The sequence below is a fragment of the Vidua chalybeata genome, chromosome Z, assembly GCF_026979565.1.
Source record: "Vidua chalybeata isolate OUT-0048 chromosome Z, bVidCha1 merged haplotype, whole genome shotgun sequence".
Taxonomy (NCBI): domain Eukaryota; kingdom Metazoa; phylum Chordata; class Aves; order Passeriformes; family Viduidae; genus Vidua; species Vidua chalybeata.
Window position 1 is genome coordinate 13,124,625 of NC_071570.1, and position 27,723 is coordinate 13,152,347.

Consider the following 27,723-nt stretch of genomic DNA (forward strand, 5'->3'; position numbering starts at 1 on the left):
AATACTCAGAGACCTGATGAAAAACTGAAGAATTGGAATTTCTTTTATCCTCTGAGGAGGTACACAAGGATAGCCTTCCAATGCATGGTTACAATTTATATTGCATGTCTTTGACAAACAGGAAATAAAAATTCCATGACAAAAGTGCATTAAGAAAGACTATGGTAAAAACTCTGGAATAGGTCCCCAGGAATAGATCCTCAGGAACTTTGGACTAGATCTTGCTTCCATGAGCAGTGCGATTACTCATAGAACACTCAGAAATCTCCACTTCTGGAGTTCTTGAAGTCGCATGAGGAAAACTGTCTCTTTGAAAAAATACAAGTATAGTTAATACAGGTTTAGGATAGGGATGGATCTCCCAGCTGTTCCTTCATCCCTAACCTTCCACAATGATAAAAAGACTATGAGTGATCTTAGAGGATACACCTTAGGTCTTCAAATGTTTCAAATGTTGATTTATGTCTACTCAGAACCAAAGGAAGCCCAGAGCTCAACAAACACACATCAAATACACAAATACACTCAATGAAATACGTATCTTTCCACACATTAGCAGTTCACTTTTCCACCCCACAGGATAAAAACAGTTTAGCTGGGTGAGAAGAACACCTGTGCTCTACTACACAGTGGGTTATTCTACTAGAACACACATGGTTTAATAGCATTATTTACATACTATTCATTTCAATGAGAAATTTCCCTTTATTATTTCTGAAAAACTTTCATTAGTGGAAGTGTTAACTACATGACATAGTAACACAAAGTCTTGTATAATTTCTTACTTTCTGTCAGTGCAAGACTTTTACAGGCCCCCAACATTTACATGGGTTATAAAATCAACACTACAGTGAAATATACTTCTGAATTTGTTCCCAACAGCATTCTAGAATAACAGCTTCCAAATATTTTTTGATTTATAACCCAACTAGCTAACATTAAACCTGACAAGCTACAAAGAAGCAAAACTAAATCAACCGAAACATCATGTTCAAATTGTAAACAACATCTGTAGAAATCTGGTTTTGCTGTTCACTAAGCTCTCAATGAAATGATCTTACAGCCCATCTAGAGCTGTTTTGAACTTGCACTGATGTGGACTGTCTCCTCTTCATCTCCAAACACTTCTCATCCTGGAAAACAGGTTTTCATTGAAAATGAAATACAAAGACCTACATACACATGAAGAGAAGGGCATGGGAAGGTGGTGAGCTAACACACTCCCATATATTCCATCAAGACATTTGCTTTCACCTTAGGTGAACAGGCTTTGGGTGCTGATGGCCCCAGTTTTGCATGTATTTCAAAGATAGCAGCTGGCCTTTGAAAGAGGGCTGCTGGAAGGGCAGAGGACTTCGGTACAGAAGACAAGCTGTCCAAAACCAGCCCTCAGTGAGCACAAAGGAAGACAGAGCTAACTTTCCTTTCTGAGCATTAAACACCTGACATTTTATTCCAATTTATATTTGATTACTTAGCAACAGTGAAATGGATTGCTTTTGTGTCTGTGCAACAGCAGCCATTTCTCTACAGAACCTGTCCCCAAAGCACTCAGCAACATACATATCCCAGGCCTTTAAACAGATCACAGGCCATGCTCAGAAAACCTTGATCGCCACAAAGAGAGTCGCAAGAATCTTCTTCTGTGAAGTTTTTTGGTGCTCAGAAATCATGTGTGTAATGAAAAATACTCATGATACCCAGGTGAGGTATTTGGAACAGTCTTATCAGCTGACCCACTCTAGCACTTCTTCTGTGCACCTCTAAGAAATCATAAGGAAAAGAAAACCAGTCATTTCCATTGTTATAGATTTCAGGATTATGCTCAATTAGAACTTTTGGACACTGTTTAAAGAACAGTTCACCTTTGGAGATGGTAGGAAACATAACAGGCTGTTTGGAGGAATATCCTGGCCAAAACATCTTCAGATTAAAGGTGCAGAATTGCCTTCCAACAACACCCTTCTGTCCCAAAGCACAATTCCTAAGGCAGTGAAGACATACATTCTCAAAATCCTTTTCTAATGCAGATCTAAAAATTACTACAGTAGAGCAAATGATATTCATATATAGAAAGGAAACATGTCAAACTTCTGTTCCAGCAGAATCACTCACAAGCTATAGGATTAGCTGCACAAATTGACTGTCTTGCCTCTACATGATAAACCTCTACTGCCATTTACAGACACCTCCTCCTCCTCCCTGCCACATGATGCCTCATCTGCTGGAGATTCCTCCAGTTACCTCTCTCCTGCCAGCTTTCCTTGAAATTGCTGCTATTGGAAGCAGGAAAATGCCACATACTCAAACCTATTTGTAACATATCAGCTAGATCAGCCATCCCAAAAGTGGCCACACTACAAACTCTGGCAGTTTTGCTACAGCAGATTTGGAAATGGATGCATTAATTCTGAAATTGGTCAGGACACAACAATGAGATTTTGCTAAAATACTGGAGGCATCTCTACTTTCATTCTTCAGGGCTCTGAACAATGAAGAGTTTCTCTTCATCCAGGATGCTCCACATAATATTTTTATAAATTAATTCTGCTCCTTCTTCTGAGTATTTTTTATATATCCCTTAGCTCCTCTGCTTATTTACTCACTTACTCCTTTATAAAGAGTTTCACCTATCACACTTAACTGTGTCTCTCTTGACCACCTGTCTCATCTATCTTCACTTTTTCTAACAACAACATGGCATCCTGTAATGTTGTCATTTTTATGTTAGGATTGAAACAGCATTAGTACCTGTGAAATTCAAGTATTCTAGAATGACATTCATTTATTTTCAGTCTAGTGTCCTCTTTTATCAAAAACTCAGTCATGGCTGTTTCTTAGCAACAGATTTATCAGAACAGATTTGCATAAAAATCAAATACTCAAAAAGAAACTGCTAAAGAACAGCCTTATTTCTGACCACCATTAAAAGCAAATACTATACAGCAGAAGGAAATGGTTTTTCAATTCCACAAAAGATCCAATGAAAACATGTAGAACATTGGTACCAATTGAAGTAGATGGCCTTATAAACTTTCCAAACTAATGTATCTCTGAACTCATATGCAAAAATCATCTTCTCATCTTCAGAGATCAATAGGAAAAAACAAAAACCAGAAGAACAAACCACGCACAGCCACAATCCTCTATTGCACTGGACTAGATTAAAAATTGGCATCCACAACAGTCACACACAAAATGTTCTCAAAGGACCAAGCTGCAAAAGGCACACACGTGTGTGAAAACTGCTCACAATCAATTCAACCACAGCAGTACTAGGTAACCAATAATTGGACTTCAGAGCAGGAGAATAATTGGTATTTCATTCTCTAGAGCCATCAGAGATCTATATCTATCTCTCTATCTATCACCACATTTATACCATAATTTCAGTAAACTCCAAGTTCTTAATTTTCACAGTTTTTAGAAAGAATTAATTTTCCCCCAAACATTTTTGTACACCTTACTTCTCTTTGCCAGATGAGGTTTTCCTTTTTTTTTTTTTCTTTTAAAATCCAATATAATGTGCCAAACTCCAACTAGCTAGTTCATCACAAATTTAAAGAAAAGCAAATTCAGAGGTTGGGTGAAAGAGTCAAACCAAACATGAAGTATGAAATCCTTTGAACAGATAAAATGGAATACCAGGAGTCTAATTCCCTTCCTCTTAGTATCACCCAGGAGTAAGTTATTATATTGACAAAAATTCCTATGAATGACAGTGAAATTAGGACTGCTGTCTTTTTATTAAGAATGATGACAATCTTTTTGGCAAATGCAGTCTTCTCCTGCTGTGGCACTTAGTTTTGGCACTTAGTTATGTCACTGAAAGGTAGCATCTATAATATATGGCTGCACATGAATTATGTTAGGAATGGGTTAAAGTAATTCATCTGTATTATTCTCACAAGACAATGCCAAAAAGGTAATTGCCCATATTTGTACTACTACATTATAAAGAATGACAGTTTTATGTCTTCCTAATGTTTAACTGAAAATCTATAATATCCATTTTTGTTCCTTGCTGAAAAATTAATGTAGGACCAAAACCTGAAATTCCAACTCTGGTCATGCTCAGACAAAACTCCCACTGAAGCCAATGGGAGTATTGCCAGGGAGAGGATTAAGGACAGTGTGATTTGCTGCATGCTACCAGACATGTAAAAGCTACAGAGCTAGATTTTCTTTATGATGCTTCTGGGACTATTAAAATTAGGAAGATACTGTTCTTTCACCTTTCAGTCATGCAGTCATGTGTGATTGCAGGGAAGGGAAAAATGCAAGGCAGACAAGGCATCTTGTTGGAGGGTACTTAATGGCAGGCTGGAAGCCAGAAGCAGCAAATCCCTCCTGCAGTATATCCCTTCTATTCTCCTCTACGAGGCCCAAAAAGAGGCAGGAAATAACAAAGCAGCAAGCCTGGATCCCTAGCAATCAGCACTAGCTGGATGGAGTACAGCAAGCTCATCATTACAAAAAATACTGAAGCCATCCACAATATTCATGCCATTCCAGCACCTGAAGCATGCCTGGGCATATGACCCTTTGGGAGGCTTTAAGCTGGGCACTATGCCACAGAGATAAAACAACTCTAAAGGTAGAAGGCAGGAAGTAGTCAAGATATAACAGCTTCCTTGAGCTCCTGCAGGGGCAGGTGGACCACACGAGCAACCAGAGGAACCTGCTGCCCTGTAGGTGGGTGCTTGGCTCTGCAGGGAGGGGATGCTGCTTTCTTGGGGTTCTCAGGTTTTACTGGTCTCCATTGGGTCATATTAACTTAAATGGATACAGAAACTTTTTTTTTAAAAGTATGTCATTTGTCAACGGAACATTTAGGATGGTTCTGTTTGTCAGTAGTTTCCAGAGGCATTAGAATCTGGTATGTTAGAAGAGCTACAACTTTTCTTCGTTTACCAACCAATTTCTCCATATTTTCATGATGTGGCAGCAGCGCCCAAGGAATAAAGGTATGACAACCTGAAACAGCTAAGTTATCTAACCAGTCTGCAAAAATGAAGAAAAAAGTAAGTCCTGAGCTACTCAATCATTTAAATTTTTATGAGAAAAAAAATGTCACTATAGATTATTTTTTTAAATGAAATTGCATTTTAAGAGCATGATTACAAGAAGTAATAATCCATAACTGCAGGGATGACAAGAATCTCAGATGAATAAACACCCCTGATTTGTTTTATAGTGAAACACAGTGTTGTGGTCTATCCAGGGTCAGAACCAGGGCTCTAGTGCAACCAGAAAAGCATTGGCACAGACCCTTTATGTCCTGTAACATGTATGTGGAAAGCCTCATGAATAGAGTGTTACACTTACATATATACTCTGTATTAAACAAATAAATCTCATAGTAGCCTGATTAATGGCACCTGAAGCAAAATCTGCATGCTTCCACATGGGAGAAAAAAAGGGTTTTCAAAATTTCCACTCCCCTCTTAGAGACAATGAAACTCTTTGATTTGGTTGATCACAGGGTAACTCTCTGCCATCGATCTTCAACCTCTCTTCTTCCTCTGCCAAAGGTTGCCCTTTCCTGGCCTGAGTAGCTGTCCCCTGGCAATCACTGATCAAACTGCTATCGTGTGGGCCATTTAGCTATCACCAGTGGTTACAGCTGCTCTCACCATGTTCCAACCAGAACCCAGGAATAAAAAATGTTAGAGCCTTTCAGTTAGGAACAACTGATTCTAAAGGCTACACCACCACCTCCTAATGACAGGTAACAACTTCACCTGGGTACCAGAATAGTTGAGTTCAACAGCAGCAGTATATATACAGTACATATACATTTGGATTCCATCAAAGTGTGAAGTTGCAGCAAGCGATGGAAACTTGGCATCTTCATTAGAAAGGAAAAGCATGATGATAAATCGTTGCCTTCCTCTTGAAAAGGCATGTGGCTCTTCACACTTTTTTGAGACATTGATAAAGTCTGATAAAGTGTGTTTCTTTACCTGGAAGGAGACTGTGCCAACTCCCAAGGGCAAAACAACACCAACATATGGGAAAAGGTAACTTGTTTTACCACACAGAAAGTAGAAGGCTCGTCTTAGCATGTTCTGCTTCAAAAACTGTACTTCAAATGCTTGGAGAAAGGAAATGTTCAGGCAAATCACAGTCAACTTACCTGATTTTGATTCATACTCTTATAAACAAACAAATGCAGATTTGATGACTTGAGCTGTATTTTTAAAACATTTAATGTATTTAAAAATTATACATCTGAGCAACTAATAATAACACAGTTGTGTGCAGAAACCTTCACAAATGCTATTAGAGACCGAGATATCTATCAATGGGCTACTTGGTACCCAGAAGACAGACTTCATCAAGCAGGCAGACAGTTACATTACAGCACACAGGTAGTATCTCAGATTACCAAAAATTACTTTTGGCTCAGAGAAGATAAAACTAAGAGAGAAACTGACTTCCTAGATTATCTAAACACCTGATATGGGAAAAGTCTATGAGCAGGCCCTACCAGGTGGAAGCCAACACGGATATTCTTTCATAATTTTGACTTCTGTCTCTTATTTACAGCAACACACAGAGTTTTGAATCTGAATGAAAATGGGAGTATTACATAAATGTTTTCTTTCAAAAAGCATAGACTTATCAAGAGTTCACATTTTGTTCTAATTCTGATAGTTAATCTCTACAGGTACATAGAGTCCTCTGATTTTTCCTAGGATTTTTAAGACATCTAACATAAATGAAGCAACTTTTTATGATTATGCAATGATTACACAGAACAAAGTGTACCAGGAATCTCTGATATGGCTAGCCATATTGACCTTCTCTCTGAGACATTTGGGGATAAAAAAATGTGAGCTAATTCATAAGCTCTGACCTCAGCATCATGCTAGCTCTCATAAGGAAACATTAAAATTGATTTCATGGCATGCATCTTTAGAAAAAGAAAAGGAGATTCTGGTTTAGGCAGCACGGTCTATGCTGGTATATCTCCTGGAGTAAAGATACCATAAATACTCAGCACAGATTGAGAAAAAAATGAAAGAAACCTTACCCAGCCCTCAGACAAAGGTTTATATAAACCTAACTGTGCTCTTGGATCTTGTTCCCTGAGGCAGGGATGACACATCTATTCCTGAGGCATCATATAACTTCAATATTGTAGACACTGAATTTTTGCTAAAACCCTCAAGGGGAAAACATGGCGATTCTTCAGTAAAATACACTAGTCATCAAGAAACTTCACAGACAATTGCCCATTTGGAGTTTCATCACCTTCTGCTCTCTGACTTCTAGTATCCAACATGAGCTATAAGGAGTTATTAAGGAACTGCAGTCGGTGGTTGTGGTGGTGCATCCCTCCCTCCCCTAGGCCACACTATCACTGATGTGTGGTTCCCAACACACACTTGCGTATTTTTGTTCTGTGCATCAGCTATCTTGGGAAGGTGCTGTGGCTAGAATAGCCAGTTAAAATACTTTCCTCCTTCTGAACATGTAAATAGCACAGCACTTTCAAGAAGCAGGTATAAAAGGCACTGTCACATACATATTCTAACTTATCATGAGACACTATTTGGGATTTTACTGATTACAGTCACAATGTATTAAGGAAATAGATCTGAAGTTTGCTGCAACAACAAGCGAAGACACAATAATGGTGTCAGAAAGTTGCATAATGTGAATAAAATATGAATTTGAAAACTACAGTAGAAAAGCATAAATAAAACAAACAGGTAGTCTTTAAATTAATTTTTTTAAATTACAAGAGCAAGAGCTTCAGATAACTTTTCATTTGTCTTTCAAATGCACCCTTCTATTCTCTTTACTTACACTTATTTTAGAAAACTGTAGAGTGTATTTGCTTTTAATAGGTAAAAACACATTGCCAAAAGTTCTTTTGGTCTAACTGAAAGACAAGATATATATCATCAAACAGTACTTTGTGACTCTTTGCAACCTTCTCATGAAACTGCAATACACAAAGAACTGTTTATTATGTGCCCTGTATTTTTGCTTTAGAGTTGATAACTAACATAATAAAGGAAGAAACATCAATTACTCAAAAGTGATCTTTGAATTTGTTTTAGTTTTAAAATAGTAATGGAATTATAAACTAACCTCTGAAATTAACTTTTTATTCTTGAATATTAAGACTTTTTTATTTCTTACAGTGTTCCTAATTTCTTTACAGACTTCCTAATTTCCCAGGCAAGGTAAATGGCTATTTTAACTTTTGCCTTTATTCAGCTTAATTTTTGATTCTTCTCCCTAGATAATAACTTCTTGGTCTACTGAGTCCAAAAACCTTCTATAACAGTATTTCAATGGGAAGCTTTTTACTACACAAAAAAAATCAAACATGTCACATTCTCAGCATGTTCTTCTACTTGGCATTTTAGAGAATCTAACAATTTATACTGTTTGAATACTTTCTGCAAAACAATTGTATCTACAAGCTTAATCCACATCAGAATTTACTTCTAATAGTTGTCTTATTGAAAGGTCCTCCTAGAAAAAGAACAAACCTTTACATTGAGGCTATATCTTCTAATACTGAGGATACATCAAATTAGCTCCAAAAGCATATTTTACACAGATGATGATAAAAAAGCACATGTGCAAAATACACTGTATAACATCACAATTGTTCAAATAGGTGAAAAATTTCAAAATTGCCTATGGGTATACAAAGCAGACTTGGTACAATATTCAGAGATCTGGTAAGACTCCAGAGGCAAAAAACATGACAAAACATTTCAGAAGCAAGAAAATGAACATGTAGTCCATCATTACATCTGCTGTAGTCCAAATACAGCAATCACATTAATGGGAAAATATTACATGCCCAAGTGAAAAGCAAAAAAGATAAAAAATTTGGACATAACCTGTGATACAACCATTTCAACATTCTTTTGTATTGTGCTTCATTAAATTTGTCAAGAAGTCCAGATAGTTCAGGCCAACAAACTGAAGTTCCAAAGCAAAACATGGCCTTCAAATCACAGCACTGATGTTTCCTCAAAATAATTTGGAAAATCACCAAGTTGTACTTGAGTATTTAACCGTACAACTTTTTTTTTTTTTTTTTTTTTTTTTTTTTTTTTTGTAAAGTTCTGAGTAGGTGAAGTATGGCCTGATACGTAAAACTTTGTGTCTTATAGGCAACAGCTGAACATGTAGTTATTTGACCTGAATACACATACATTTGTTTGAATGTTAATGATAAATACATTTAAATTAAAGTATCTTAAATAGAAATAAAACTACCTTAAATAGAAATAAAACTACTGCAAACAGCTGCAGGGTGGGGGGAGATAACAAATAATGATGGTATAAAAATATAATTAAGGAACTGAATCTCACTTCTTCTTGGAACACAAAGACAACAATAGCAATTTTATAACAACAGGTAACAGGTGAGGAACTTAAAAACTGACATATTTTTCAATGCACTGCACTATTACTAATGAAATACAAGATGTGATCAATTTACAGGTAGTGAAAGACACAATGATATGAAATTACAGAACTTTATTGGCCTGTTAAAAGGAATTTAATGTAATACATTTTTTATAGATTGTCCAAACTGTTATGGTTGCATTTGGGAATAAAAACAATGATTGTCTGTTACTTACAGGAAACATGAAAAGATTTTCAACACAAGTAATTAGAGGGAAGAAGGGGAGAAAAGACTCACAGCTTGCTGATGGATAACAGTGAGTAATTTTTAAGCCATGGAATCACAGAATGGGTCAGGTTGAAAGGAACCACAATGGGTCCTCAGGTCCAACCTCCCTGCTCAAGCCAGGTCATCCCAGAGCACATGGCACAGGATGGTGTCCAGATGGTTCTTGAATATCTCCACTGAGGGAGACTCCACAACCTCTCCAGGCAATCTGTTTCAGTGCTTGGTCATCTGCACAGCAAAGAAGTTCTTCCTCATGTTCAGGTGGAACTTGCTGTGCATCAGTTTGTGCCCACTGCCTTTGTCCCACTATTCAGCTTTCATTATGTGATGCTATGGCAGAAGGCAATTTTGTGCTAAAATTCAGAATATTACCTTTTTCCATGTGTGAAAAAAAATTTTAGGAAAGACTGTTAAAGTTCTATACTTTGAAATCAACTGAATGACTCTTCCTATTTTTAAACTGAGCCTGAAATATAAAAAAAGACTCAAGAACAGAGAGCACTGAATGGCAGTGAAAGATTTGAAGTGTATCTGTTTAAGACTCTGGTCTTGGGTTTGTACAGTGGTGTTGCAGCCCAGTTATGCTCGCACACTAGTAAAGTCAGTGAGACCTATGAAATAGCTGTGTTAAAAAAAAAAAAGCAACTCTAAAAAGAATACTAAAATACTTAGGAAAAAATCAGGATTTCTTTTCTGTTTGGTGGATATACCTGACAAGGGAGCCCTACTCTGCTTACATCAAAGAAAAAACAAAGCTATCATAAGAAAGCCATGACTTTACCCTTTACTTGCTTGAATATCAGATAGTTCCCTGAAATTCTATATGGTTGTTCTTGTCATTCAAGTGAGGAACTAAGTAACAGTGAAATTATGCATGCAAGGAGACAAGATTCCTCCTATATTAAGAGGCAATCTGCTTAGTAACCCTGATGTGACTTGCTGCCTCTAGACACCATGGGGGAATGGCCCTCTTCAAAATGAAGGTAGTTTGGCTCTATGCTGCCTACAAGTCTGCTGCAGACCAGAACACATGGTTATCTGACACACTCCTTGCAGCTGCAAAAATGTAGGTTGTCATGGAAGGTTGCTATTAAAGTTAGAAGGATATAGCATGTCCATATCAAAACAATACATACTCTCATGTGGGCTCTTTCAATCTGTTGCTTTTTTTTTGGATGAAAGTAGGTCATCCAGTGAATCTCTGATGAAAAGACAATACCATGTTCTCCAAGTTCAGTCACATACATATTAGTGGAACTGAACAGCTATATTTATTTCCAATCAATGCATCATTTGCTATCTTCAGAGCAGATTTAATTTGTATGAACAAAAGAAAAACAGAGCAAATGGAAGCCAGCTTCAAAAGTTTGGGCATACACATTCCTATGGAAGTGGGACAATGAAATGGGCTGGGACACGTGAAATACACAGAACCTGCACTCTCTGTGTACTCTATGATGTTGCATTCATGCTCAATACTTCCAACCACCCACAAACGCATGTTCTGGAGATCAGATGACAAAAATCTCACACAACATGGACCCACATTATAATCTGGAATACTTCACACCATCACATAATGATGGCAAAGTCCTTCAAAGGGATATTCCAAGACTGTACATATTTGTGCCCTAAGAAGAAGAGAGCTTATCACAAGTCAAAAAGTAGGACATTGAGCTCTCTGAAGAACAGAAAACAGAACCACCAAAAATTGGAAGGAAGTGAAGAAGCCAGAGAGAATGATGGAGAAGAAGAAAATACTAAAAACTTTTACATAAGCTTTTGAGGTTTTCTTTTGAAATAAACATGAACATACTTAGGTGCTCAGTCTACTAACAACTTTTGAATTATTTCAAATAATATTATTGTTAACAATAATAATTATTATTAATCATTAACTGGAAAAATGGCTGAATTAAAAAGAGCTTAGAAAGGGTGATTTTTTAATTTATTGGATAATAACTTCCAACTTTACAAATGATTTGCAAGTTTTAAAGCATTAAAATAGATGCAAACAAAGTGATGGCCTTCAAGTGATGATTAGTTGTCAACTTAACATGGACAACTGGGTTAAAGGATTGAGAAATTTTGTATGAAGGCTTCTGTTTAAAGAGCCACTTGGAAATGTATCGGTCATTTTTATATGGCAAAATTCCATATATTTTATAGTTTTTGAAAAACCAGGCTTAGGAATTTACTTTCTTAGGAAAAAATTGTTTTTTAGTACTTCTACCTACAGTCAAAAAAGAAAAAGCAATACCCACAAGAACTATTTGAAGTAAAATTGTTTTCAACTAGCTGTCCACAGGTTTTCTTGGCACTGTCTGCTGTTTCCAAGGATCTTGATCTTGCTCCCACTGACATGCGTATTTTGCTTCAGTGCTGCCTGGGAGAGGTCCAGCTGGTAGACAAAGGCAGTGGAAAGGATGAAGATTGCCTTTCACAGATTAGGATACTCAAGACACATATTGCCATGAAAATGTCTCATAGCAGCCTCAGCCTGCCCTGGCTGTGAGCTTCCAGGACTCCCACTAAAAAAGAGACAGCTTTCTTCAGGAACAGACATTTTGCAACTGCTCCCACCTTGCTTTTCATGACAGGCAGCTGCAGCAAGTACAGCTCTGACCTCTGCCTGGGAACAATGCACTTCTTTGCAACTTAGATCTGGCCACTGGTCAAACTTCCATCACATTCAACAGAAACAGTTTTATTTAATAGACTGGATGACGACTTGCCTCACACCAAAACACCCCCAGCATTGCTTCCTCTCCAGGCCCCAAACTAATATGCCCATCAAACTGCTCAACAGCTTATCTCAAAATTTCTCTGAACATATTAAATGTCTATCTAAAATAAATTCTAGTACAAATAAACCCCTTGTAGCAGAACCTTAGAAGTATGGTTTTATTTTAGTTTCAAATATGGCACAGCAAAAAAAAATAGCGACTGCCTTTAGACATTTCATAGCCTGTTTTATTGCTCAGTAAAACAATATAAAAGCTTCATAGCTTCCAGCATCAAATCCTGGATGTTCATCAATTTTTACCATGTTAATGGTTCCTGTATGATTTTTAGTTTCAGTCTCACTTTATTTTAAGGAGGTCAAGAATTTGTAATTAAGTGAGCCCTTTGTAAACCAACACCATTTGGGCAGATCAGAATCTCTACAGTTACAAGCAATGTCACTTACAATCAAGCTGAAAGACAGAAGCTAGTGGGTATCATAATTTCCATGTTAAAAGTGTAGCTCCCTTAGCTTTAAGATGCTCTGTCTACATACTAAAAAAAAAAAAAAACATTTTAGGAACATGTAGTCTTTTTCCATCAAGCATTAAACATCTGTGCTAAGACATTATTAGTAACAAATCACGTGCTGCAGTCCATAATGTTCTGTGAATATCTGCATCAAGTAATAATGTACTGAGTGTCTAACATAATGTAGTACAAAATATGTAAGAAGGATAGTCTACAATACAGATATAAAAATATATATATTTCAGTGGTGCATAGATCAGTTGTTGTTTATTAAAGTACCTCCATGATTACATAAAATCCAAAATACTGTGTCAGTACATTCTGAAATATTTGAAGGTCAAACCTACCCCTATCTGAATAAAGATGAACTGCAAAGTGCTACAAAATAAATTACAAAAAAATTATGTAAAATCCCCAATCAATAACTGTGCATATTTATGCATATAAATATTATGAATCAGAAAGAACTACTTTTTAAAATTAAATATTTCAAAAGTCAACTGCCAAATTCCAGCTTTGCAAGTTTGCTTTTTCCCTGCCAAAAGAAAAGGGTTCAGATTCTCACCTCATTAATTCAGCAATGAATTGTGAACACATAACAGAAATATGCTGACTTTGTCCCAGCAAAACTTCAAACTGGAATTTGAGCTACTGGGTCAAGCTCTGCTCATGATCCAATATGTGTTTGATGTAAGTCCACTGACTTTAGTTCAAATATTGCCACTAGATGATTGTCTACTGATGTAGAATCACCCCTATGACATCAGATATTATTTCAACAGGAGGACAGATTCATGGATAATCAGGAAGTCCAAAAAGAAATTAATTAAAAGGAAGTTAAAAGTGAGTCAGTAAGCAGAAGAGAAAGTTTAGATCTCTGGAAAATAAGACCATGTCTTATAAGACACATACTTAGGGAGGAAAAAAGGCAGAAATTACTAATACTCTTTCTCAGGAACAGCAGAGCACTTGATGACGTCTAACTTCAAACAGGAACAATGATGGATATCCTTAATTGCTGCCATCCCTCCCAAAATCACCACAGTATGTGCAGGGTGACAAAGACAACACGATTCCTAGGTCATCAGTAGACTTCCAGCTCTGTCCTCTTCTTTAATGTGGGGAGCAGAATACATCTTTGGGACAGATTTTTAGTGACTGCATCTCCCCTTCCCTAACTAGTGGAAAGGGAAAGGAAGTATGTCCCTACATAGGCCTAGAAGTATGCAAATGTGGACACATTTCTTGACTAATAAGGATATTTCTGAAACTTGAGAACAGCAGGAATAAAGAACTTGTATGAAAGAGACTCAAGAGAACACAAGAAAAATGTCGAAGGATTAAGAGTCTTAGAAGGCACAAAGCAAGTAAATACACAGAAACAGAATTAAAGATTCAAGACAGTACTGTAGAAAGACAGGGATGGTGTATGGCCTTAAAAGATGGCAGTAAAAGAAAAGGCAATAGTGTTACAATGGAAGAGTGAAAATAGCTGAAATTAAAAACAGGTAACAATGAAAAGCAAATACATTAGAGACAATATAATACCATCTCTTTTTTTTTACTAAACATAGTTGTAAGGAATTAAATTCAAATCATATCTCAAAAATTTAACCAGAATACACAGAAACATAAGCATCTACCTCAGTCTTTCACTTCTAGTCTTTGTAGCTAACTCTTAGTTTAAAAAACCATGAAACTTCATACTTCTTAAAATTCCCTAAATGGAAAAGATAAAAGTAGACCCTCAGGATTTGATACATAAATCAAATGAAAATTAATTTCTAGTACTATATCTAAATGCAGCCCTGCTCTTGAAATATGCTCATGCCTTCATTTAGCTTTACTTGTTACAGCAGACTCTTCTCTGGTACAGTGAAGCACATTCTGAAGCATACTTCACAGTTAAATATGGATAGCTAAGCCTCTAAATCTACATCTGAAGGACCAGCCACATACCATTGTTACTCTTGGCTCAGAATCAGCATTCTGGCCTACTACAGATTTGTGTGCTTATTCAAACTTAGGGACTATCTTGAGTAAGCACAACCTAACCAAATGTCTAAGTGATGGCACTGGTTCAATACCCAAACACACCAAACAGTATTGTCACATTGCTGTATATAGCTTAGACTCCCCATCTTCCTGGTAAAGTCAGTGGAACTACATACATAATAAGATTTGCAGGGCCAGCTCTGCAATTTACTGCTTCAGGAGTTAAGACCATATCCTGCAAATATACAAGAACTTAACTTTAAGGATGTGAGCATTTCCACAGAAATCAGTGAGCTTGCACACACACTCAAACTAAGCATTGTAGAAATTTTGCAGAGGCATTAATTCAGTAAAATAAAAGCAGCTTTGCAGTTCACCTTTGATAAATATTATTTATAAAAACAACATCTTTCCAGTTAAGTTCGAACAGAAAAAAAAAATTGACAGAGGAAACAATATAATTTCATTTCAATGTCATTCTGGAAGACACAATGAGGACAAGGCAATAGGAAAGAGTGTGGTAGCTTATTTCTGGAATTTCTTTAGTTTTTTAGCTGCCTCAGGGCTTCACCTTTCCCTGCTCTTGGACAAACAGCTACTGATTTGAATGTACTTCTATAGTTCTCCAAACATAACCAATGTTTAAAAGAGAAATCCAGGGGAGGTGGCACTTCACTGGGCAAGAACACTGTCCACTCCCTACAGTGCAGCACACAGATTCCACAAGCTCAACAGCCCCTCTCTCATCTTTTCCTTATTTCATTTACCCATCCAGTGGGATCTTATGAAATAAAACAAAACCTAAAAAAAACAAAATAAAGTGTGAGAAATCATGCTTACAAAAAGAAAAAATATCAAAGAAAAATCAATACAAAAGGCTAAACACAAATGAATACTTGACAATCAAACACATATACATAAAAAGCATTTAAAGCATACATAAATTACATAAAAATTGTACATGAATTTATGAAAATGATAACATTACCTCTATCTTGTGGCTAAAGATTTTATTTGTTAAATAAAAATGCATAATGTGTACTATTTATTTGTCTTTAATATATCAACTTAGACTGAGCTGTAATGCAGTAAGTCTAGAATTCTGCAACCAGGGACTGTGCAGACTATGGGTCAGAAAAACCTCAGCCAGGTGCTCTGCCTTGTGCCAAGGCTTATGGTCAGCAGCCCAGTGTGCACAATCAAGTTCTCTGTCTTTAGTTTGGTACACCAATTACTTGCAGGGTATCCCAGTATGCCGCAGATTTACTCTAAGTAAGTACCAGGATCCTCTCTAACTTTCCTTAGCTCTGTGCACGTATCCTTTTTGCCTGCTGTAAATAGGCTGCGGCCCTTAGTGGCATCAACTGCCTCTGTAATGGCAGAAAGAAGTGGAGCTGGGGGAAATATTAGTCAATTATCTTGAAATTAATAGTATTAAATATCAAGAGGAACTTAAAAATTAACAACTAAATATGATGGCACATTGAAATACATAAAAATCCCCAGCATGTGTTCTGCTATGAGATGAAGGAAAAATCTATCTCCAAAAACCTACCTGACTGGCTGAGAATTTTTTTTAAAAGCTATGTAGGGTCCTGTGTGGAATTCAACTAACTGACTTTATGGCACAAATACTTCCTAGAACAGCATTGCCTTACCGAGTCTGCTGTTATCTGATGCGGTTGAGTTATTATGTACATCACTGTTGACAGCCACCATTACTTGTTCTAATGACATTTGAAAAAAACACATGTAAGAGTTTTACTGTTGGTCAGCAAATGTAAACTTCAGTAGTAGCTTTTGTCTTGTTTTGTGGGCTTTTTAATCTTGTTTTAATAAGTTCTCAGTGTTTGTGAAGACTGAAAGCTTACCCATATTCCACAGAAATCTAAACAATTCAGAGCCAAATCTTTATTTGCTTTCAGCTAATGGGATTTACACTATCAGCTTCAAGAGAACTTAAATGTCACTGTCAGTAGCAATGAATGATTCATGTGCATTGTGTTTTCTTGTTTGTTTCTACCCTGGAAGTAGGTAATCATACATACAGACCCTGAACTTGCTAGCTTTGTACAATCCCACATTTTCAAAAGTGTGTGGCAAAATGCCTTTTCTTTGAAACAATTATTAAGGTCTCAAGTAAGGTGCCAAAAAACCCCAAAGGAATCTGCTAATTCACAGACAAAAAGAGAGTATCAGTTGAAGAAAGCCTCATTTCAGAACAGTAGGCAATTATCTGAAGGATGTTTAGAAGTTATAGGTTAGAAAAGGAGAAATATCATCAGAGTTTTTAGTAGTCTACAATTAAGTCTACTGCATGGGTGCTATTTTCCTCTTGAATTACCTAAGTCATTCAGACCTCTCCTGGAATTCTGCTTTCTTAAATATGGGAGATTGCATATGTTCTTGGCAACTTAAGACATAGGACACGTACATGTATTTACATAAAAACACACATTTATACCACATTTTTAACACCAGAGCAAATCATTGCAAGGGAAAGGTTTTTTGACTTTTATATTATTCCTTACCTGGTCTTCTGCAGTCACAGTGAAATCATATTGCTGTATTTTAAGACACCTCTGAATTTTAATTAGAGAAACTGTCAACTAATGAACTAATATTTAGTATACAGTACACAGGCAAAGCACAGGTACAAACCAGATCTGCTTACAACTCCTGCAAACTTCACATGATAAGTCATGATGGGAGGGCAGGGACAGTGGGAAGGTGGTACTAATATTTTAAGGAAGGCAAGCTGATGTGTTCTTGTAAACCACCAGAGATGGTTTAGTGGTGGGCTTGGTAGTGTTAAGTTAATGATTGGACTTGATGATCTTAAAGTTATTTTTCAACTGAAGTGATTCTATTATTCTATATTCTTAGTTGCATTTGAGTGTATTTTAGTAACCCTGGTAGCCAACACTGGCACCTGTAACAGCCATTATGGGAGAAACCTCAGACCTATGACTGAACAGTCTACAGGAATCAAGAAGTTCACAAGGGGAAGGGAGTCTTGCAACTCCTACTGAAGGCAGAAAAATTAATCCCAATAAAAACATCTTCTAAAGAAAAACCTTATTAACAGAAAAGAGTTAAAAAAAAAAAGGAAGAAAGGAAAAAAGTGAAAGAAAAAGAAAGGTGAAAAAAAAAAAAGACTAGAGTCTATTAACTTGAATCACTAAAACATGTAAAGAAACCAGGTACAGTACATAGAAAAGAAAAGGATATATGAATACAAAATAATTGTGGGGAGTGAGGCAGAGGGGGACAATGGAGCAAGGAAACAGGACAAATATAAAGATGCAGAAACTGAACAGAAGTGCTTTAAAAAACAAAACTTCATTTGTACACTGGATCTCTGACTATTTGGAGACATTGAGCTAACAAAGGCAAAATATTATGGATAGTAGATATTTAGAAGATGATTTTTGTGTTCTAACTGCCAGCTTCCCATTTGACTTTTCAGAGTTCAAATGGAGTCAGTTAAGCAGGTTGAGGCAAAGCTTGATTTTTGGCTTGAGTTGCCACTGAGGTGCTAGATTCTGAGTTTAATATTAGTTTTAAAAGTACACTGCTGTTATATAAGCTGCCACTCAGACTTGTAGAGGAAAGTACACTAAAGAATAAAAATAAAAGAACATCAAAATGAGAGTGGAAGACAGAAAAAAGCTATTCATCTTCCCTGTACATGGAATGACAGAACTTCATTCACCCTTTAAAGGAACATGATGTATCTGTCTCTCTGAAATGCAAATTTGTCCAAGACAGTAAAGAAAATAATAAGTAGTTTAAAATGTGATAACTTTATTTCCAATAGCAGGTCTTCATTCAAAAAGCTTTGAAATCAGCACTGAATTAATTACTAATCTTTAAACAAACATCATAAAGAATCTGGAGTACAATATTTTGGGAACATCAAATTTAAGCCTAACTGCTTAATAGAAAGAGTAGTTTGAATTATATTATTAATAAGGATCCAGCTGAGCCACCAGTGAGGACTTTTTTTTTAATCCTACTTTCTAGAAGTACCACAGTTGACTATCTCATGAGTTTTGCAGACCTGTATCTCAGATACTGGATGATCTGTACTGTTCTGAGAGTTTACTCTGATTGGGATTTGGATGAAATGTCACCAACTAACTGTTCCCAGCTTTTTGATTTATTAGAGAGGAAAGCATGAAAGGAAAAGTATAATAGCAAACCCCTTACCTTTATACCTACTGTACTAATTTTGAAAGAAGAGCCTTTAAACATGCTCCTTTTTAAATGTAAAGAAGCCAAATTTTTTCCATCTTCAACCAGCACACAACAAAAAAACTGAGCAGTCAATGGCATCATAACATCATATACACCATTATATCTAATTCACATATTTGGGAAAATCACTGTTCTTGAGATAGTCACATATTCATGGACTCAATTTCTACCTATCCCAAAAATCTCAGTCACACTTCTTCTCACTGGTTATGTTCCCTACAAGCCACCACCTAAGTAATTCAGGAAGGAAAATGTTACATGATGGTCATCTTCTGAACTTTCTTCAAAAAGCAAGATGCTAAATTTTAGTTGCCTAAAATCCTTCTTGCTCCAACAGGATTTGAAATACTATATTTCAATGAGTTGCAATAAACTCAAGGTCTGAAGTCAGACTTTCTTGGTAATTACCAACTTGACCTACACTCTGTCAGAATAAATAAAAGTTTCCCATAATGATGACTTAACTGAATACAAAACTAACTTTTGTATACTCACATCCCACTTGCCAATTATGTCTTAACATATGAGTTGCATAAATTTGGAGACCATGTATCTAAACCAAATCATTCAAGGGAAAGGACAAAAAAAAGATGCGCTGAACTGAAGCTTTCTATGTTAACATTCCATATTCTCTTTTCATCAAGTGCAAAACATTTATTCTAATATTGCATAATGCTTGCAGAAGTTTTGTTCAGAATATTGTTTGTGGCATTGATCTAAACAAACCATTTGAATAAAGAATCAATGTACATTTTATTTTTTCTAGTGAGGAGTAATTTGAGCATGCATGGCATGTATCTCTTCATTCTTTTTACATGAACTGTGATTTATATGGAGAAAGTTCAAGCTGGTGATTGGAAGGGAGGAAGTCAAAGGTAAGATGCAGTTGCATTACCAAAAAAAGTAGTCTTATAAAATTTGTCAGTTTCTCGTTTCAAGAAGGAAAGAAAATGAAACAATTTATTCCTAGTTTTATTTCCTTGTTGGATATGAGCCATTGCTTCAAAGAGCAGTGCTGGCTAATGCTGTGGCAAAATCAGGACAAAATGTCACCTAATTTTTGTTAGAAAGCAAGAAGAAGTTCCTGTACAGCTTCTGCAGAATTTTTGTTGCACAAGGAAGAATAATGCCTTGTCTTATACAGCAATGCCTACACAGCAGCAGAAGATAAAATTATCTGAAGAAATACGTACATTTTCTTAGGACTTTGCAGATTTTACATGTACCAGGCTCAATATTGCCTTTTGTTTCAAAGCACAGAAACATAAACATTCACTACAATTTTTTCTTTCATCTAAAAACAGTTTTTACTATGAAGTAAAAACTATGAAGTACTTAGTACCATGAAGTACTAAGACCATATTTTTAATTCATGTAGTTAAGAGCTCTAATGACAAGCATAAAGATTACTTTTTTAACCTAAGGCTAAAAGCATGTATAGAAGACAAACAAACCAACTTATTACAGGCCAGGGATTCACAGAAAATTCTGTATCTGAATTCAACATTAGTCTCTATTTTTTGATCCAATTTTCCTGTAACTGAATTTACTTAGTAAATGGGAAAAATAGCACCAGAAGAGACTAAATAGTCTGACCCACGAAATTATACATCAAGATAAAGAGTTTTGACCCTCTTTTATGCTCCAATTACTTAGAACAGGAAGGCAGCAGACAATCAATTAAATTCAGACTATTTACAGTAACCCAAACCTAAAAAGTTTCTTCAAAATATACAGTATCTTATAAAGACTTCTCTTCCACTATAACTGTCTCTTCCTCTAATGTCTAAATTTATGCTCCATAGATAAGGATATATAAGCTTGTAATTTTATGGATGCTTCCACCTGTATTACATTTCCAAATAAGCATAATAAAATTGTAGTCATCAACATCAGTATTGCAAACAGTATTCGAACTATTTAATTGCTTGTTTCATTAATCTAGAAGTTCATGAAATGAGAATGGAGGTCAAACAGAATTATACATACTTAGATATAGAACCTCATAAAGCTGTTCTCAATGTAAAAGAAGTTAGAACTAAGAGATGGTAAAACTGGACCTTTATACTCAGCATTTTAGAGACCAAAAATATTTTGGGTTAACAGTTCTCTACACCGTTAACAAGGATCATTTAATGTCTTAATCTGTTTTTCTTTAGTTTGATCTGTACTTTTGGTTTTATTTCCCAGCACGATGCATTGGATATGATGCTCATTTTCCAAGCAGGCAGCAGAAAACAAAACATTTGTGCTCTGCACTCTTGAAGTAGAAAATATTGTATCTTTCTGAATAAGAGTCATTACCCTCATGACTTCCAGTGCAATATCCAACAGAAATTTCCTTTCACAGTACTGCTGCTCATACTGTAGTTGTTTTGCTTTCCATTGATTAGTGAGTCAAGGACATTAAGAGCTGAAGCTCAAACCACCATTGCTCAGCCAAATATTTTACAGAGCTTCTAATTCAGGGACAGTTAAAGGAAAAAAGAGAGAGTGTGAATAAGCAGCTGCTCAGAAACTGAAACAGAACCCGGAATTAACAACAGCTCCCCACAGAACCACAGAAAATGTGCATTAGTAGAAACCCAACTCACAGAAAGAGTCTAGCAATTACTATTTGCATACGCATTTTAAAAAATGGGTATCTGAGGGTTATTTTACACTTCATTTGCATGACACTGTATGCCTGAGAGATCAATCAATAAACCAAGGGATGCTTTCTCAAAGCTTCCTGCAAGTACTTGAAAAGTCAAAGCTCTTAGGAAAGAAGGCCCTTTACCTTATGACATTCCTAGAATTTGTGTTTAAATACACTCATTGGTATGCATGTAAAATACAGAAATGCAGCTACACAGCTACAATTTTGACAAGCATCAGTTTACAGCCACAAGAAAGATCAGAGCACTTGAAGGACACAGCATAATTATGTCTTGCCCCTTTGAAAAAGAGAATCACTGTCAATTTTGAAACCATTCTGTCTCTACCCAAATATTGAAGGCAACCCTACCATCCAGTTATCTTGAGTAATTCCAAATATTCTGTATTTTTAATATATGACCTTTTAATAAAACCTGGCAAGAGAGTTTTATATACAAAATAGGGAAATAATATTGCTTGTTACAGTACAATAGGGGTTATGGAACTGTATCACATGTATTCATTTATAATGGGATTATTTTGCTTATTGTTCCCTTACAATAATATTAACACCTTTGATTAATTACCATCCTCATTGCTGTTATTGAGCAATTCTCCATCTTCCTTGCTATGACATTTTACCTTGTGTCTGTGAAATCTGAGCAATTCTTAGAAGATGCATCTCATAATCACTCAGTGCCTCTAGTAAAACAACAACTGCCTTCCTTTACAGACACTACTAATAAGTACTAAGTACTTCCACATGGCAATTAACAATTTTCCTTAAAAAAACTCATCATTATCTTGATTGTGGTCAATGATCAAGATAATGGACTGACAGCAAACAACTAAGAGCTAAATTCCAGTTAATCCCATTAATATTATGCTCCATGAAGATAAACTACATTATTTCTGTGCATCTCTTCTTCTTCCATCTTCTGCAGACTTCTATGTCCAGGACCAGACATCACTGCCCCATTTTGATACAATCTTGGCTCAAATATCTCACCCCACAATTTCTCTCTTGATTGAAAACTTAAGATGTAGGTACCATAAGCGATCAGGCCCACACAGCATGTGTTTATGAGATGTTGGTTCTGATTGACCAACCTGGTCTACATCTATGACTTAGTGGATGAAGGAAGGGCTGTGGATGTTGTCTGCCTATACTTTAGTCAAGCCTTTAAAAGCATTTCCCACAGCACTCTCCTGGAGAAACTGGCTGCTCATGGCTTGTATGAGTGCATGGTTCTCAGGGTTAAAAACCATCTGGATAGCCTTGCCCAGAGAGTGTTGGTGAGTGCAGTTACATTCAGTTGGTGGCCAATCATCAGTGGCTTTCACCAGGGAAAATGACGAAAGAGTGAAAAAATGTCACTAGTTATTTCTTACCACAAATCCAATGTCACAGAATGGGAAAGATGTCACCCTGGTTATCAAGAGTTTTCTAAAGCCTTCTGAGTTTACATTCTTGTAGAGAACTTTCTCACACAACTTTCTGTAAATAACCTATTGTTTTGCATTCTTTCATAGAGGCGGAGAAATTTGATGTACAGGTAGTTTGTCCAGTGTCGTTGGAGAGGTGGCACGTTAACCCTCCAATCCACTGGCATCTTTTGAGAACTATAAAAGATTGGAGTCAGAAAAAATAAATTAGTCTCTTCATCGTGACCAAGGCTGTGGTACGTCATTTTTGCTTGTGTCATTTGGTGACAGAAAGAGACAACCTTCGAGTTGCCATCCACTGAACCTTAACCAAAGTAGTCCTCGTCTACAGTAACACATGGCCTTTGAAGGTGGTGAAGGATGAGGCACAAGATGTTTCCTTCGGAACCTCAAGGTCTGGTTTTACATTCCTGAAAGTCATCTCCAAGTTTTGCATACATTTGTAGGCAGTTTGAAGAATGTGCGTTCAGATCCTGCACCTATTTCAAGGCTCCATGAACTTTTCTTTCTCCCTGAATATTACAGTATATTGGAATCCCTCCCCAGTGCAGAAGATGGAGAATATTTGTAAGGAAAAATACTGCACAAAACAGTACTAATTGAAGCTAATTGAATCTTCATCTACTTGGAGCCATTGTGAACACAATGTGCACTTACTCCAGTCTAGCCTTGGTTTGCTTTACGCTGTTCTCAGTTTTACATGGACACAAAATGGTTCTCCATTCAAAGAAGTACTCTTCACAAGATACACCAAGAAAAGGGGAAGGAAAGTGGTCTTGGGAAAAGGGAAGTTTCCACTCTTCATATTTATGAATTCTACCTCTTACAGCACCCTTTTGATGCAACAAATCATGTACATTTAATGTGCTAATTACACCTATATTACAGCCAAAAAGCCCCACCTGTAGACCCAGGCACTTTATAGTAAAAGTAAACAATATTACTAAGTGATACTATGGAATTATAAATTTAATTAACATCAAATAAATGAGACGTGAATCTATAGCAGATACCATGTGTAATTAGCTGTTGGAGCATGCTATTAGCAAATCAGTGAATAGGACTGTTCTCTTATTTGAAACTGTATTCCTGCAAGTGGAGTGCATGGATTTACATCCACATCTGGCACAGAGGGTATGTTATATGACTTCAAATTTCTGTTTGAATGCTCTTTAGCTGCCCAAGAGTGCCAGCTATCACTGACACACTAGGAACAAAAATTTCCAAGGTTTTTAAACAGAAATAGAAATATTCTTTCCCTTTCTGTGCAAGTGAAACAAAGTCCTGTCCTGTTACCAGGTCAAGTAAAACCACTCTCCAGCATATTACTTTCATATAATTTTGTAGAGACAGAACCAGGAAAGGAGCATTTTTATTGGTCAGTTATCACGGTAACATTGCTGAGGTGAGCCTTCTGAATTTCCCTCTTTCTACACAAAGAATAATTTTGTAAATGTATTAAGGTTAACAAAATGCTAGAAATGCATTTGCAATAAACAATATTTCATCTGAAAGAAGAGAGATTGATGCTTTCCTTGGTGAAAATTCCCCTAAAGGCGCCATTTAAGAAAAGCAGAGTCCTCAGTCTTCAGTCAGATTGACTTTTCAATCAATAAGTAGGCATACCAATACACCTGACTCTTTTTGGGTCCAGCAAACAGAAGGCCTACTTTTGGGTTCCAGAAACGAAACAGGTTCCAGCCTGCAACAACTGCAGGTCAGGAGTACATGGAACCTGGCAATGCTTTGGCCATGATGCTGCCAGTGTTGGCCAAGGTGATTTTCTCCACTTCTGCTACAGCCACTGCACAAAGAACCAACCACAGTGCTAACACCTGCCTTTCTTTCATAAGACAGGTTCCCATCTCATCCCCATGTCTCCAGCCTCCTCCCAAAAAATAAACTCAAGACTTACAAGGAGCAAGGGTACTGCAAATTATAGCTTGAATGACCCCTTCATACCTGACTAATCATGTGAATTGAGACACTCAAGATGATGTGGAACAGATACACAAGAAGATCCAAACAGTAGGTAACAAGCCAAAATCTCTCTGGTGTAAATGGTATGTGCAAGACTACTTGCTTCCAGGCCCATGTGGTAAGGTAAAGACTTCAAAGACAAAGAGGTTCTGAGCACATATTTGCCAGTAAATAAAAATATGCAGGGGTGTATCTTATTTTCTTTTACCTACAGTTATTTAATCTATATTAAGTAAGTTGACTATTTTGACCTAAGACAAACAGCACTCTCCTATCAAATGTTCTAGTACATTTCAAAGGAGAGCATGTGCCAAGTTTTTTTTTTCAAGTATTTATAGGGCCATTCTACATGAGGAATGAGGGAGAAGTGAGTTTTAAACCTGTGGGCACAATCTATGCCTTTCCCTATGGGCCAGAGAACATACCCTAGTCCCATTGGCTTTGATGGCACACTGGTAACCTCAAAGACTGCTGTGCATTGCCCCAGAACCAAGTCAAATTATACAGTATATGCAAATCACACTGCCACTACTGTCCAGGGAGACTACTTAAGAGATAATACACAACTAAGTTATTTCTGATTATGTGAAGTTAATTGGAAGAGGTGAGTCAGTTATGTGAGATGCATGCTATTATTGCAACTGAATTTATAATTTTCAAAATGATTGTACCAGTATTTGTTAGTAAAGGGCCCAGAAGTCTGGCATTTGACAAATGGTAATTATTTAGGCGTGTTGCCATGAATTACTATTGATGGAACAAAATGCAATTTTTGACATTCTGTCAGAAAAAAGCATTAAAGGTACTTGAGAGCTTTTGTAATTTTACTCTTGCCTAGACTGGAAAACAAGATGTTGATTGAAAAAAATGTTTAAAAACTTAAAAAAACCCCCACCCAAACCACACACAAGCCTAAATCGAAACACAAGGCTTGCAACATCTCCCTGGATACACAGCTAGGTTTGCTTATACCAATGGATTCATAACAGTTGCTTCACAATGTATTTGTAATGAGCAAACCAGGACAGCAACTTATGTTTTCACATGGTTATTTAGACCATTCAATTTTTTCAAATATTTCAACAGAAAAAAAAATCCCTTTCAAGTTCTGTTCAAAGCCCTGACATTAATTTCCCAGATCCATAAGAGAACATCATATGCATCATTAATTATTTATAATTTTGACTGTATGTATATTTTTTCAACCAAAAATGTATGTATCCATGTATACACAAATATACATAAGGATAGGATACATTTTCAGGATACATACATCCTGAAAAAATAACTGAAATATACGTAGTATTTTATAATGACATCTGTTCTAAGACTAAATAATCAATCCGGTATATTTAATAGTAATATTCTTTACAGGTTAGTCTGAATAGCTTTATTATCTCACCTTCATTGTCGCAGTCTTGCAATGAAAGCCATATTTGATCTACCAGACCAACTCCTTTTACTTCACCATGAACTGGAATGGAATGCATTACCATTAATGCAATTAATGTCAAGGGTTTGGTTTGCAATTGCCAGTGCTACTCAGTTTTAAATTTGTATTTCTTCATCAATTGCTTTATTTTTCTTCCTACACTGCAGAAGAGAAAACATCCATTGTGATACTTTTAGGTTGTTCTCATTTCACATTTTTCACCCGCAACCATCTACAACATGAGAAAGACTATCATTATTGGTATTTTTTGGACTAGATTCTACCAGACATAACTTGCACATGTGTTTTAGTGCTATAGAAGCACACATCACTTAAAAATATTTATTAAAAATTGCAAGATCATGCTTTATGATAAGCAGCAAGGAGATATTCTTCAGTCACTGGCCAAATTCTTCTTGGTGTATATTCTTGGCCCGCAAAGACAAAATTGTGGTACTAATAGGCTGCACAAAAGTCAGAGTCAAGGCTTGATCATATTGCATGCAGCATTTTTTTTACTTGGTGTTTATGGTTTTGTCCAGAACTTTTGCTTTTGATGGGTATCACATAGAGGCAAACCCCTTACTACTTAACATTGAAACAGCTTGTACAGCACCTGGTGCTACTCCCAGTACTGAAATTAACCCATAACCAACTTGTGCTACCTAAAGCTTCTGCAAGTGCCCTCTGTTGAGCCAGAGATGCTGGTGTTCCCTTGCTGAAGGTAGGAGGTACACATGCAGCTAAACAACAGGTATCCACATCTCCCTCTACTCCAAGGTACCTCAGCATGTGGCATCACATAAATGTGGACAGAAGAATTGCAAATTCAGTGCTGAGTATTCTTTGCAACATGAAAAAAGATTAACTTCACATGCAAAGGCAGCAGATCTGTGGCCAGCAGACCTGGACATAGATTATTTAATTCAATGTAGGGACAAACAATTAAAAATAAAAAATATATAAAAGCAAATACCAACCAAATGGCAAGGCTCAATTTAAATAATCTACTGAAATTATACTGCTTGAAAATTTGTGTAAC

The 27,723-nt window shown here is 36.4% G+C and overlaps 1 protein-coding gene across 6 annotated transcripts in view; it reads right to left on the bottom strand.

The window, feature by feature from the left end:
• The window catches only part of NTRK2 (neurotrophic receptor tyrosine kinase 2), a 198,165-nt gene that overhangs the window by 93,140 nt on the left and 77,302 nt on the right, over window positions 1-27,723 (bottom strand). Inside the window, exons 12-14 of one of the 6 annotated variants that reach the window (XM_053968841.1) lie at window positions 26,652-26,723; window positions 16,585-16,653; window positions 9,505-15,727 (exon numbers count right to left, since the gene is read on the bottom strand). The exons of 2 other annotated variants lie outside the window; for them this stretch is intronic. In XM_053968841.1, the coding sequence (XP_053824816.1) occupies window positions 15,690-15,727; window positions 16,585-16,653; window positions 26,652-26,723 (179 nt within the window). In that variant the 3' untranslated portion in view covers window positions 9,505-15,689. Of the gene's footprint in view, window positions 1-9,504; window positions 15,728-16,584; window positions 16,654-26,651; window positions 26,724-27,723 lie in introns of those variants that run through there. 3 more of the 6 variants (XM_053968842.1, XM_053968844.1, XM_053968843.1) reach the window with 3 other exon arrangements.